The sequence below is a fragment of the Protopterus annectens genome, chromosome 6.part1, assembly GCF_019279795.1.
Source record: "Protopterus annectens isolate FY-2018-M chromosome 6.part1, PAN1.0, whole genome shotgun sequence".
Taxonomy (NCBI): Eukaryota; Metazoa; Chordata; order Ceratodontiformes; family Protopteridae; genus Protopterus; species Protopterus annectens.
In genome coordinates, this window is record NC_056738.1 from 341,265,186 (window position 1) to 341,280,036 (window position 14,851).

At 39.7% G+C, this 14,851-nt stretch overlaps 1 protein-coding gene across 1 annotated transcript in view; it reads left to right on the forward strand.

Annotated features, from left to right (window-relative positions):
* The window catches only part of LOC122805544 (transcriptional-regulating factor 1-like), a 544,032-nt gene that overhangs the window by 462,998 nt on the left and 66,183 nt on the right, over positions 1-14,851 (forward strand). The window contains exon 9 of the mRNA XM_044075759.1: positions 13,170-13,258. Within this exon, the coding sequence (XP_043931694.1) occupies positions 13,170-13,258 (89 nt within the window). The remainder of the gene's footprint in view (positions 1-13,169; positions 13,259-14,851) is intronic.

Here is a 14,851-nt window from a genome sequence, read left to right on the forward strand (position 1 = left end):
AGAGTCTAATTAAAAGCACAGGTAACTCATCTTGAAAACAAACATCTGACAACTTATCAGCAAAAACACTCAAAGAACTCCATAATTTCAGTATATGAATTTTCTAGCAATAGCCAAACCTTCTAAAGTACATTCAAGCTGGAACCTTCACCGGACCCATATTATCTCCTCATCTTACATGGAACCCCTTTCATCTGAGGTACACTATCAGTCTCAATTCAGTAATTTACCAGATATCTAACATTGTTACAAACCTTTTTAAAAATGACAGAACATGTGATTAAATAATGTGGACTAGAGAAAAACAGGCCATGCTCTGACCTGTTACAGACAATGCAGATTTTATATTAAATCCTAGTCTACCGGATTTACCCAGATTACTGAAATTTAATAATCATTCTGAGGCAAACGCAGTAAGCAGCTATTCCGTTGTTAGCCCTAAATATTTTATACAGCATCTCAATTCCCTCCCCCAAAGGCCTCCTTGTAGATCAGCACAACGTTACCAGTAGTGGTTATACTATTCCCAGCAGTGCTAGGTGACAATAACAAGGTAATATTCATAAGAATGCCCTCAAGAAGGTGTCTATGCCGCATACTTCTCCAGAATCTATACTGAGTTCTCATTAACAATCATACATTTGAAGGGGCATTTTCCAGGTACTGGAACAACATGTTTTAGAAAGTATATTCTATCAGCTGGTCACAAATATGGGAATATACTAACTACATAATCTCTTTTGTGAAGTTTATCTATGTACAATATTTGCTCAATTAGAGCTTCTCTTGACCCCAGCCAAACAAAGTCACATTTGAGGTAAAGCATCACCAAGCTGCTATTGCTTCCAGGAAGAAATCTCAGGTCTTAAAAGTGTGCAGTAAGACAATGTGATTGTATCCCCTGTGTTGGATCAAATGAATAGGAAACTGATTCAAAATAAAATCATCCATAGCAGGCATTTGTCTGAAAATGTCTGATATCTTAAAAAGACTAAAAGAAAGACTGTGTCAGTAAGCTATTAGCTGTCCACAGAATTTTAATACACAGTTTTACTCAGTAATCCACACAGACCAGTAAAAAATAAAATAAATGACCTCCTGACTTCCAGTCTGAAATAGAAGAAGCACAGTACTTTCATTTATTTACCTTCTTACTAACAGTATTCAGGCTACAGAGCCCATTCACAATACAGACTGTCTTTTGAAAAAAAAAAAGTAGCAAAGTCAAGTTAAAGGCCTCTCACAGCCCACCTTCCAGTTCTATAGATGGGTACTTCCACAAAGGATCCTCCATGGATTAGTCCTGACTGTGTCTTCCTTCAGATTATTTCCCAGGTAAGGGGCTAAATTACTGATTCTATGCATCTAAACTATTCCCTTTTATGCCCCAGTAGTTAGTAATTAAGACATTTATCTGTTTAATTAATGACAGTTTCTGACAACAGTTCTATATGAGTATCCCCACACTCCACAATGTAGTACACTCAAATGTACATCACACCTTTTTCCAAATGTAACATGCACTTTTAAAGAGATATTACACATTTTTTAAAGTGAACATGTGATAGAGAGAGAGAGAGAGAGAGAGAGAGATAGACAGACAGACAGACAAATGTGACATTGTTTTGGTCAAATGGAAGAAAAACAGATTACCCAGAGAAAAAAACATGTTGACATGGAAGAACATTCAGCCTCCACAGATATAGTGTCAGGGGTAATGATTAGACTTCAGACCGTGCAGCTGTAAAGAAGAGATTTTACCTCTGAGCCACTATGTTGCCCAAAGAATTATTCTTCAAAGAATCCTTGTTAGTTTAAAGTAAAACTGATGCTCTGTCAACTTTTTAGCACAGACACTCTAAATTCTTTTGCATTTCGGGCAGCAATCCTTTGTATTTGCAGCGGCACTGGGCTCACAATTCAGGGCAGATTGGTTTGAGTATTCTGATGACTGTTTTTCTATAAAAGGGATAACAGTCAAATTAAAGGACTCATACCCACTGCTGGATTAAGGCTTTGTCCAAGTGCTGCAGCTGGGATTTATCATGTCAAGAGTCTCCTGAGATCTCAGTGAAGTGGTACCCACATGGCTAGGAAATTAAAAATATACGAGAAATATAAATTGTGCTGTCTACTGACTAGATCTAGTATGTGTTACCATCTCCTCCTTCATGAAGTAGTTGGACAATGACTTTTAAATTGCTGCTTCTCTTCTATTTACGTACTGTTATTTTCATCTGGGTACTGCTATTTTCATCTGCGTACCGTTATTTTTTTAGGTTATCAATGACTGCTTACATTTCAGCAATGGGTAACTAATAGTATTATCATAGCTGACAATTCTAAAGTAAATGACAACTTTATTTATTTTGCTTGTGTACTTAATGTCACATTAGCACCTGCATTCAGTAGTGTTTTCCTTTTTAAATGGCACTTAGGAAAATGTATATGAAATTGTACAGTAAGAATACATAATGGTAGTATAAAATTACTATGAAAGCAGTTGTACTTTCAGATGGAAATGTTCCTCAGATTCTAAAAATGTTATTCTCAGAAGCTCCTCAAACATCATTTGAGGGTCGGGTCTTCCACTTCTTATTACTTATTGGTCTGTGTATTGCACAGGTCATTCTGTATACTATTATTTGTTCAGCAAAGTGTATGTGTATATAAACATAGTTGGCCTTCTTTTCCTATCTTTTCTTCACTTGTGTTTGAATGTTCTAATTGCTACTGTTACATCTTCGTCCACTTTCTTTTCTAGCCTTATATTTTTGTTATTCTGTCTTCAGTCATCTGATTACTCTCAGTAGTGTATTTCCTGAGAAAGCATATACTGAAATGAATGCGTTTGTTTTTGTATTAGAGTTTTATCCCTCTGTCAGCCTACTAAAGGGGTTTGTTCAGCAGGTTTTACACAGTTAACTTAAAATGCAATATGTAAAACAAGAAGTTCATCTCTTTCTTAGGAAAATTAATGCTGACATTTATTTTTCTTTGTTTACTGAGTAGATGAACTGTTGCAAACTGGACCCTTTTCAGCCATGGCTTGGTCATACACCATGAAAAGATGTCAAGTACATCTAAATAGAGAATAATATTTGTAATGTAAAATTCATCCCTAGCACATGCAGATTAGTGCTGTTGCTGGAAGTGCTACATTATATCATGGTATATAATTATTATTAAAAGAGTCGTGCAGAGCTATAACGATGAAATACTAATACATAATACTATATCTGTACTTCCTTCCTCTTTTACCTCTCTCCTACTACTTTACACTCTGTAAACACAGCATCCTTAACTGAAATCTATATTTGCCTGGTACTATCTTTGTAGTTAACTTATGTATGTATATGATCATTTTTAATTTTTTTTTCTCAGTGTAACTTTTTACCATTGAACAAATGTTGATAATGTTTTATTGATAACAATGTTTTGTATTTTATGTAAAGTTGTCTTGCATGGTTTTATATTATGTGGAGCTTTTCTCCCTGGGCCTCCACGGAAAATGGACCACGTCCAGTCGACCATCCCGGTTAATAAATGTAAAATAAATAATTTGGTCACTGGGTAGCAAACATATTTGGCACCTCCCCCCTTATGTCTCTAATCAATCATGATCACAATCACTTAAAGAGAGCTTGTAAAATGTCAAACTTTTTTTTTAAGTAGAAAACATTTATTAGATGGCTATATTAATAATCATAACATTGTAGTACACCATCATCATCAGCCCCCTTTTTCCCATTTTTTCTACACGGGGTCAGGGTATCGTGTTAACTGTCACCAACTCTCTCGATTCAGTGCCACTCTCCTGCCTTCTTCAACACTCATGCCTGACTGTCGCAGATCTTCTTTCACACAATCCATCCACCTCTTTGCTGGATGCCCTCGCTTCCTCTTACCTTCTTCCTGTCTGTCCCAAATCTCCCTCACCAGATTGTCTTCTGCTTTTCTGCACATGTGCCCATACCATCGTAATCTGTTCTCTTTGATCTTTTCTGCAATTGGAGCTACTTTGGCTTCTGCTCTTATGTCCTCATTTCTTCACCTGTCCTGCAGTGTGCATCCTACCACCTTTCTCAGACACTTCATTTCCATCACCTCTAGCTTCTTCAACTGTTCTGCCTTTACTGCTCAGGTTTCTGTACCATACAGTAGTACTGGTCGCACCATTGTCTTGTACACCTTACTTTTCAGCTACTTTGGCATTCTTCTGTCATAGACTAAACCTGATACTCTATGCCAGTTGGCTGCAGCCCCTCTGATTCTAGCTTTGACCTCTTCATTCAGACTAACCTTCTCCTCAACTACTCCTCCAAGATACTTGAAGCTGTTTACCTGTTCCACTATCTTCCCTTCTATCTCTATTCTCAGCTTCTTCTGATTTCCCCAATTTGCTATCATTACCGCCATCTTATCTGTGCTTAGTTTCATCCCATGTGCCTTCAGATTTGCATTCCATTCTCCTATCCTTTGCTACAGTTCTAGCTCAGAGTCAGCCTGTACTGCCACATCATCTGCATACAGCAGCTTTGTTGCTCCGTCCCATCCAACCTGTTTGCTAATGTACTCCATCACCAGTATGAACAGCAGTGGGCTCAGAGCTGAGCCCTGATGTACACCCACACCCACTAGGAACCCTTCTGTGAGGCCGAATACTGTTCGTACTTGAGTCATTGGGTCCTTGTACATAACCTGCATTAATTCTACCAATGTTTCTGGGACTTCAAACCACCACAGTACTGCCCAGATCAGCTTTCTTGGGATCTTGTCATATGCTTTCTCCAAGTCTAGGAATGCCCACTTGGACTCTGTCATCTCTAGCTTCTTCTCAAGTATCTGTCTCAGTGCAAACATCGGGTCAATTGTGCTCCATCCTGATCTGAATCCAAACTCCTCATCTGCCATCTTACATTCTACTACTCTGCGTATCCATTTATCAATCACCCTTTCCAGAACTTTCATGCAATGTGATAGGAGTTTGATGCCGCTGTACTGCCCAGAGTTGTGGATGTCCACTTTGTTCTTGTACACTGACATGAGTATGCTTATTCTCCAGTCATCTGGGATACGCCTTTCTCTCCACACTGCTATTAGTACCCTCAGGAGCCATTTCTCCCGTATCTCACCCAGCATCTTTATCATAGCTGCTGTATACTCATCTGAGCCTGCTGCTTTCCCTGATTTCATCTTCCTTAGTGCTGTTCTTACTTCACCTAGGGTGGGTTCATCTTTTTCTGTCATCGTAGGCTGTTTCTGGGGCAGTAAAGCTTCTGTCGGGTTTTCTTCATTCAGAAATTGATGGAAATACTCCTTCCATCTGCCTTTGATGTCCTCTGGGCTGGTGAATAGGTTGTTGCTGGCATCCCTTATGAAGGGTGTCTTCCTTATCTTTCTCTCTTTGCCTTGCAACCTGATATAGTTTCTTTGTGCCCCTTACTGAGTCACTTTCCAGAAGTTGGTACAGTGCCTCCGATCCCCTATTCTTTGCTACTGGAACTTCTTTCTTAGCTTCTGTGTTAGCCAACCAGTAGTCCTTCATACCTTGGTCAGTCGTTTCTGTCTCCCACTTCTTCCTGCACTCCTTCTTTCTTTTGATGACTTCCTGGACTTCTGCATTCCACCACCAGCTTTCCTTATGTACCTTATTTCCATACTTGGCTCAGCCACATATCTTTTCTGTAGTCCTAACACATGTTGTTTTTAGGCACTGCCATTCTTCTTCAACTCCACCTATTTCCTCCTCTTCTTGGGGTGCTAGAGCCCTGAGTAATTCCTTAAACTGTTGTACTTTCTCTCCAGTCAGCTTCCAGGTCTTCAGCCTGGTCTCTAATGACCTTAGAGCCTTCTCTGACCACTGCTTGCAGCTGATTGTGGCAACTAGTGGTTTATGCTGTGGGCCAACTGTTTCACTGGGGATGACTTTGCAATCATGGATTCTGCCCCAGTGCCTTTTCCTTACTAGGAAGAAGTCTACCTGAGTTGCATGTTGACTACTCTTGTATGTAAACTTGTGACTCTCTCTCTTTCTGAACCATGTGTTGGCTACTATCAAGCCATTTGCCAGACAGAAGTCTAGAATGGCTTTTCCTTCTTTATTCCTGTTGCCCCAGGCAGTCCTCATATCCTGTTCTGTCTGTCCCGATATGTGCATTCAAGTCACCCATTATCAACACCAATTCATGTTGTCCTGCTTTATGTAGTAGGTGTTGCAACTGCTGTCTGAATGCACTCTTTTCCTCACTATCACAACTCTACTGTGGGGCATAGGCTGAGATTATGAATACTGCCCTATCATTGCACTGGCGTCTGACTGCCATAAGTCTGTCATTAATTCTGATGATATCCCTTACTGCCTTCTGAAGCCTCTCTCTCACCACAGTTGCTACACCATTTTTAGCCTGCCCTCCACCTGAGTAGTAGCCTCTGGATCCCAAGCCAAGTGGCTTTGCTGAACTGCCCTTCCATCTCATTTCCTGGATACATAGGATGTCCAGCCTCCTCCGTATCATCATGGCATCCACTTCCAAGCTGCATCCTGTCAGTGAACCTACATTAAGTGTAGCAATTCTTAGTTCATGTTTGGCAGGTTGGTTGGTTTTACGTCCAGCTTTCGCTCAACAGAGCTATCCCAGGTAACCCAGGCTGGGCAACTAGACACCAGCCAGCCAGTAGCTTATTGACCCAGGGCTGCTGGGCTTTATGGTGGGCACACCCTGGCCAATAGGGACACATATGCCCCTCCCACCATTATCACGGGTCCCTGGCATGGGTGAGAATAGGCCGGGTCTTCAACCCACTTATCAACGGTAACTATTCATGCCCATTTTTGGCGAAATTAGTCAATATGACCGACTCACCTAGACTCATATTTTTCCACGGTCGAGTGGCTAGCCCTGCTACAGCACACAGTCTGTGATCCATGTTCTCCTATCTTGAGCATATTGCACAGCACAGTAGATGCCCAAAGTGGTTGGTCTGTACAACTCTTCCCTCTATAGGGCACCATGTAGAGTCTGTACTACTGCCCACAGCTCCGTTCATTGGTGAGTTTGAAATGGAAACACTCAGCATGTTTTCTGGATATGGGAGAAACCCCATGGAGACACAGGGAGAACATGCAAACTCCAAACAGGCATTGGTCGGATGTCAGGATTGAACCTTGTAGCTTGTGCATGGGAGGCGAAGACCTTAACCACTAAGCTATCTGGTCTCTGGTCAGACATTGCTGCCTTATGAAAAAATTGGTTTACAAGCTGGCATTACGTGATTTGACATTTGTTGACTGGGTTGATCCAGCTGGGACAGAGCCCTTTTTCAGTGGAGACCCAGGGAGAAAAGCTCCACAGTTAATACAAACATACAATATATACACTGATACATACAGTATATACAAATGTAAGTAGATATATACAAAAGCAGGTTAACATGAATGGTAATTAGTTTGTGCATATCAGCACTTATTAAGGTACAGTGCAGCAGTATAAGGAAGTCATACAGATACATTTTACAGGGCAGTGAACAGTGGTTACTGTGTAGTAAAAGGTTGGTGAGCATGGATTTCTAAGCTTAGTCGTTCTACTGTTAAAGGCTATCCATCAATGCAGACTAATCTGGCTGAGCGTGGGAGAAGAGGTGGTAGCATGAAATGATTTTATAGGAGTGAAGGTTAGAGGCAGAGAGTTAGGTAAGATGGCTTGCAGAGTTGAACAGGTGAGAGATTAGGAGGAAGGTTGGGGTTTCACTGCATTAGGAGAAAGGTGAGAGATGGGTGGCCTAGAGAGGTGGGTCAGTCAGCGAGGAGATAGCACTGACAAAGTTTATTTTTGCTTAAGTGATTTTTACAGCCTTTCTGAGTTGGAGTTTGGGTCTAATGTTTCAGATATCAAGTGGCAGTTAGTTCCAGTTTTCAGCCAGGTAGCAGCTATAAAGGTTTTTTTCCTATGTTGATCTTGGGTTTGTGAATGGATAAAAGATGGTGGTCATAGCTCCAGAGTGTTCTAGCTGGGGTGTAGGAGGAGATGATGGATGCAATGCTGGGGCAGAAAGTAGGCTAGTATAGAATGTAATGAATTATGTGAAGCTGAAGAAGGAGTAGGTTATGGGGGAATTCTAACCATTTCAGTTTTCTGAGTGCTAAGCAGTGATGAGAGGAGTATGGTAGTTTGGCAGCAAATTTAGATACTTTGTTATAACTGGATTCTAGTTTAGAAATAAGTGAGGTCTGTAAATTGGTGAGTATTTGAGAGCCATAGAGAAGGGTTGGTAGTAGGTAGCCATGTGATAGAGAAATTTTAGCTGTACTAGAGAGAAAGTTTTTGTTTCTATAAAGAAGACCAAGTTTTTGATGGGTTTTCTTTATGTTACTTAGAACATGCAGGTAAAATTTTAGCTGATCATCAATAATGACCCCAAGGAGTTTGGTGTGGCTTTCCACTGAGATGGGTGTGTTATTGTGGGAGGTGATGGAAAAGGATGGTTTCAGGTGGGCCATTGTTTTTGGTACAAAGACTAAGAGTTTGGTCTTCTTTGGATTTAAGATAAGATGGTTTTGATTGAGCCAGTTTTCAATAGACAAGAATGAGTCCTGTGTTATAGTGTGGAGCTCGGGAAGGGTATCAGCTATGAAGATGACAGTGGAGTCATCTGCACACTGCACTAGTGATGAGCATGGGGTAGAGGTAAATAATTAATTAGTAAAAATATTAAATAGTAGTGGTCCTAGAACTCACCCTTGGGGTACTCCCATCTGTATAGGGAGCTCAGGGATGGTTGCTAAGCTCCATTTGACAGATTGGAAATTATTGCTGAGGTAACTAAAGAACCAGGAGATTGTGGCGGTGGATAGGTTTAATTGAGAGAGTTTGACCCAGAAGAGGGGGTGGGAGATAGTGTCAAATGCCTTTCACAGGTCAAGAAAGAGGCAGGAAGCTAGTTTATTCTAGTATCTAGCTTGAGAGATTGTGTTTATGAAGGAGATGAGGGCAGTAGAGGTACTATGACAAGTGCGGAAGCCAAGTTGGGTGGGGGTAATTAGGTTCTCTTTTGTAAGGTAATGTAGGATTTGTTTGTGTACACATTTTTCTAAGATCTTAGAGAGGAGTGATAGAATTGTTATAAGCCTATAGTTGGACAGTTCGGTGGAGTTGCCTTCTTTATGGATGGGAAGAGTGTAGAACTTTTTCTATATGGCTGGGACTATAGCTTCAGTACTAGATCGGTTGATGAGAATAGAGATGGGTAGGGCTAGGGAGTTGGCAGCTAGCTGGAGAAAGAGTACAGGGAGACCATCTATGGAGGGAGAACAAGGTTTGAGCTTAAGGAGCAGAGATTTTATGTATCTGGTGGATACAGTTTTTAAGCAGAAAGGAGTAGGAGGGATGGTGGGTGAGGTGGAGTTGGAGTTTGGGGTTGATCAGTTTGCTAATGGAGTCTCTGAAGTAGGAGTTAAAGTTAGCAGTGGTTTGGAGGGAAGTGATTGTGGGGCTTGGGTGGACAGTGGATGGGTTACCTGGATGAAAGATTTGATTAATAGTATGCCAGAATGTTTGGAGGTTATGTATGTGTGTTTTGGGTGGATTAGAGTAGAAGTTTCTCTTGTCATTGATTGCTTTCTTAGTAATGTTATTTTTGGAGGTGAATGGGCAGTTTAGTTTAGGTCCAGAGTTTCCAATTTTTGTCCCACTGTGCCATTAGGGAGTGGGTGGAGGAAGTTAGCCAAGAGGATATGGCAGATTTTATTCTGACATTGTGTATGGGGGCAAGGGAGTTGAGTCTGTTAAGGAATATGTTATTACATTCTGTGACAGCTTTGTCGAGAAAGGTCCAGTTAATAGTAGAGAGTTGACTGTTTAGCTCATTAGGGTCAAAGTTTTTTAGTTTGCAGCATGCTTTGATTGTGTGGGATTTGAGTATGTGTGGAGTACAATGGAGGACATTGGTTGGGGAGTGGTCACTGAGGGTGTCAAGTAGGGTTTCGGTGAAGTGATATTTATGGGGATGTGATACTAGAATCCAGTCTAGTATAGCAGAGTGGGCAGTGGATTTAATGGTATACGTAGGTGTAGTTACTAGTTGGGTGAAACCATGTAAGTTAATGGAGGTGGAGGGGGAAATGGTGAGGAGTGTTGACCAGTTGATGTTGACATCCCCCATCGGATGTTTATTAAGTAGTTAAGATCAGAAAGACCCTATCATAATTCTTTGCAGTGCACAGGGCTTTAACTGTTATGTATACTACATGGAGAAAAAGTGCAAGAGTGTGAAGTGCATTACAGTTCTGACAGCTATAAAACATATTATGTAGTCACACAAACAGAAGGAGAAAGAGAAACGTACATGTAATGAACAAACAGTTTTAACATGTAGACACTTCGCTCTGCCATACATTTTGTTCGTGTGCGTGTGTGCAAGCATGTGTTTGTGAGTAAATAACAGTAAAGCTATGAAAATGCTTTGGATGCCGTATTGTAGTGTCAGCTGCTATAATCTCAGAATTGAGCTTAACTGTGCTGAAAGATGCTTAGCAAAATGTTGCTAAACAGTTTTCTTACATCAGAACATTGCCTAACAAAGTTGACTTTTCCCTAAACTGAAGTTATACTGCACTGCTCCATAACAGATGAATATTCTAGAAAACAGGAAGATGAAAAAGAAATAATGTAGAGAGCTGCAGGATGTACCTATATGCAGACATGCTACATAAAAACTGCTTATTTCAAACCATGCAATACATCATGATATAAGAGAATGTAGATAAGCTAAAATGCATAGCATTTAAGAAAAATGTGTAAGGATGTGGTATTTCCCAGGAAACAAAATCCTAAAACAGTTTTCTGCTTAATGCAGTGGAAGAATAAGCAACATTGGGAGGGTTCACATATCCAAGAGGACAATTTTGTCCATGACAGCACTGGTTTGTCCTTACTCTTGATAGTTAGCCACAAAGTGGTTGCATAATTAACAGACTTAAAAATCTTTTTGTTTCTACATGTTCTGCACACCACCAAAATATCTGTCTTATCACTAAACCATAGCCATTACTTGATCTGTGCTTAGTATATCACACATTGGTTGGACATACTCACTCATGATGAAATATTGTGTGGTTTATCCTATGTGACAACTACCACTTCAGTCCTTATTTTTCAGCACAAAATTTGCTCACAGATAACAGTGATCATAGGCATGTGTCCAAACCACTGTAACATTGTTTCCTCTGTGATAAAGATGCTGCTACTTCTGAATAGTGCCTTAACAGCGTCTGCTACACAAAACACCCTGGTCAGACTTCTTTTAATTAATGCATGCTAGTAACACCAAAAGAAAACATTTTAAGAATAGCTTAACTTGGAATTATACTGATCAAGCAAAACTCCTTACTGGGAAACACTTGAAAAGTTACCTGACAAAATATTTAAACCCATCACTGTACTTTATAACCAAAACAACACTTTAATATGATATTTAAGGTAATCCCCTGGGAAGCTTTCACACTGTCGACCCCTTTGGTCTGTTTATACATACCTTACAATGCACAAGTACTGCACAATATCCCTTCCTATTTCTTCAAAAAACAATGACTGTAAACTTCTTCCCATGTAACCCTAACACTGACATGCACTGTTCCTCACTGCAAGCTCTTTCACTGATTGTATACTAGAAACTTATATTTGAACCACTTATTGTTTCAGCTTTTTGTCTGTGTTTCTGCCAGCCATTGACTATAAGCTCCTTAATTTACTTGCCAAATCTGTGTTTCCCGGTTTGATAAAATGAGTTTTATCAAGGACCACATGACTGTGCTTTGTATAACCATTTAACTTTCTGTTCTAGAGTGACAACTTCATGTTAATTCCACATTCTTAACTGTGTTTTTTATTGTGGCATTATTTACTAATTTAAGTATCCTGATTGTTTTTTGAATTAAGTATCCTGACTGTTTTTTGAATTATATCCGCGGTGGTGGTGCTGCTGTAGCGTTATCGCCTCACAGTAAGATGCTGAGCGGTTCGACTCTCAGCTAGAGCATCTTCTGCATGGAGACATGCGTGAATGGGCGTATCTTCATTAAAGGTTGTGCGTTAGGGCTGGCAACTCAACACGTAAAAATCAACTGCCAATCATTAGCGGACCAGAGTTCCGCTGTGGTGACCCCTAACCGGGAAAAAGCCGAAAGACACAACAACATTGTTTTTTGAATTATGTTCCAAAAGTATGTGCTGCTTCACAATGGCAAATTAATACCTGAATTAATATTTTAACAGTCCAGATCATGTGGTTGCTGTCTTTGCGTACTCGGAGGCCTTGAGTGTTTGATTTGTATTTTAAAGTCACTGATTTAATGTTCCTATTGACTTCAAAAACTTCTGTGTTGCTCATTAAGCAAATTATGAAAGACAGACAAGTAGTTCTCATTTTACATATATATTTCTGTAACTTCAGGTTACAGAAAGGAGAATTCAAGTGCAAGAAGACAAACGCACTAAGATTTCAGGTATACTAGCACTGTTACACATTAAGGTATTTACAGACATGGCACCAAGAAGAAAAAAAAAAAAGAAAAAATAATTTTAACTTGTCAGTGTGATGATAGTCTTATGGCGGCCACGGTGGTGCAGTGGTTAGCATTGCCGCCTCACAGCAAGATGTTCTCTGGTTTGATTCTCGGCTGGGGTGCCTTCTGTGTGGAGTCTGGATGTCCTCCCTGTGGTCGTGTGGGTTTCCTCCGGGTGCTCTGGTTTCCTCCCACATCCCAAAGACATGCAGTAGGTGGATTGGACACTCTAAATTGGCCGTAGGTGTGAGTGTGCGCATGTATGTGCCTTCTGTGGAAGGTTGGGTGCCGGGCTGGCAACTCAACACTGTAAAACCCCACTGCCAATCATGAGCGGACAGATGATCCGCTGTGGCGACCCCTAACTGGGAAAAGCCAGAAGAAGAAGTGTGATGGTAGTCTTATCTGTTGTATCGGTGAATAACCATCTGGTTTATAGCAAAACTTTGGCAGTGGTATCTGTATAGTATAATGTCTCTGGTCTCAACTCATATGAAACATCTGAGATTTTAAATAAACGTTAAGGAGAAACAGTCAGGTAACTCTCAGGCATGAAAGACATAAAACCATACATTTTGGGCCTTACTTTGTCTTCTTTTTACACTAGGTAGTGACTCCTGGACACTTGAAGAGCGTCAGCTGTTTAGCAAACTTTTTGCCATACACAGGAAGGATTTTCTCATAATCCAAAAGCAGGTAAGTTGAGAAATGTACTGACAAAGAGCTATGCTGTCTGTGCTAAAAGTTATGTTACTACAGCTAGAAATCCACTAAAACTACACTGATTAACAATGCAGAAAATAACAACCATTCCATACCATTCCTGGTAAACTTCTCTTTCTTGTCTCTTATCCTAATGACATATTACAAATGTAAACTTTTAAATAACTGATCTTTAGCTTGTTCCATGGCACAGATGGGTGTAGTTGTAATTGTTTTTCATTTGTATGCTGTTTGCTTTACCAGCATAAGTGCATTTCTGATATATACACTACAGAACTTTCTTGAATCATTTTCTTTATAAAGCAATGGCAATGTATTTAATTTCTGATTTTAGCTTTATCACAGTCCCATAACATTCCAACAATATATCTGTTTCCCTGATAGTGAGATCAGTTACTTCATAGTTATAGGTTTGGTATATATCTAATATATAATATATAATATATAATTACCAATTACCAATTTCATGTTTGAAGCATAGCAAAGATGGAGTGAAGGGGGTTACTTCCCTGGGCAAAATTTACTAGTGGACATAATTAGACCCTGCAGCGGTGTAAACAAATATGTAAACAACTGTAGATGCGATGATGGCTGCTTATGTGATAATCAGTGTTTGGCTTGCTGTAAGGGTACACTATTGTCAGTGTTGTCAGTGTGTTAAGAGTTATTGATCCGTCCCTGACTAGTGACTTTGCAAACAGTATGATTTTGAATGCTGCTTGTTAACTTACAGGTGAAGGACCAGTCAACTACTCTTATACAGTGTTGATCACACTGTTGTCAGTGTGTGTGTGTGTGGGGGGGGGGGGTATGCATTATAATGTAGAAACATTTGGCATAGTGGTTAAGGTCTTAACCTCACAGACAGAAGGCACAGGGTTTGATTCTGACATTTGAATATTAGCTAGGCCTGTAATAGTCTGCAGATTGATAGTCTAGTATTTATCTAGGAAATAAGTTCCAGTTATACTTTTTTCTATTTTACTTAGTAGCTTCACTGTCAAGGCACTCTGTTTAATATATTTAAAAATTAATGAAGTGGATAGCATACTTGTTTATGTCTTTTAGTTAGTCAATTAGCTACCTATAACTTATTAGCATTTGTTTACTGGGATTGTTTGTCAGGACATAAGTTAACCCTTTTCAGTGGAGGCCCAAGGAGAAAAGCACCAAGTATAAATACATGTCCAAAAGGTAGACAAAACAAATAAGAAAAAGTGCCACAACTTTAAGCAATTAAACAGAATGAATGCAAATAGAACATAAACAAAATTTTACAAAAGACAACAGAGCATATCAATAGATAAAAAATTGGCAAGTCATTAATAAAATCTAAACATATGAGTACATCAAGTAATGTGCGAGAGCAAGCTTTTAAAAAGTGAGGTTTGAGGAAAAATTATTTAAGTAATGTTTAAGTTACAAAGGCATACATCTGGAGCATTTCTCCCCAGGCCTCCGCTGAAAATTGGCTCATTCCAAGTCGGACTTTCCAGGTTAACAAATGTAAAAATAAAATAAATAATGTGTTATTAGAAGTGATAGTTATACAGCAGTGTGCAGAAG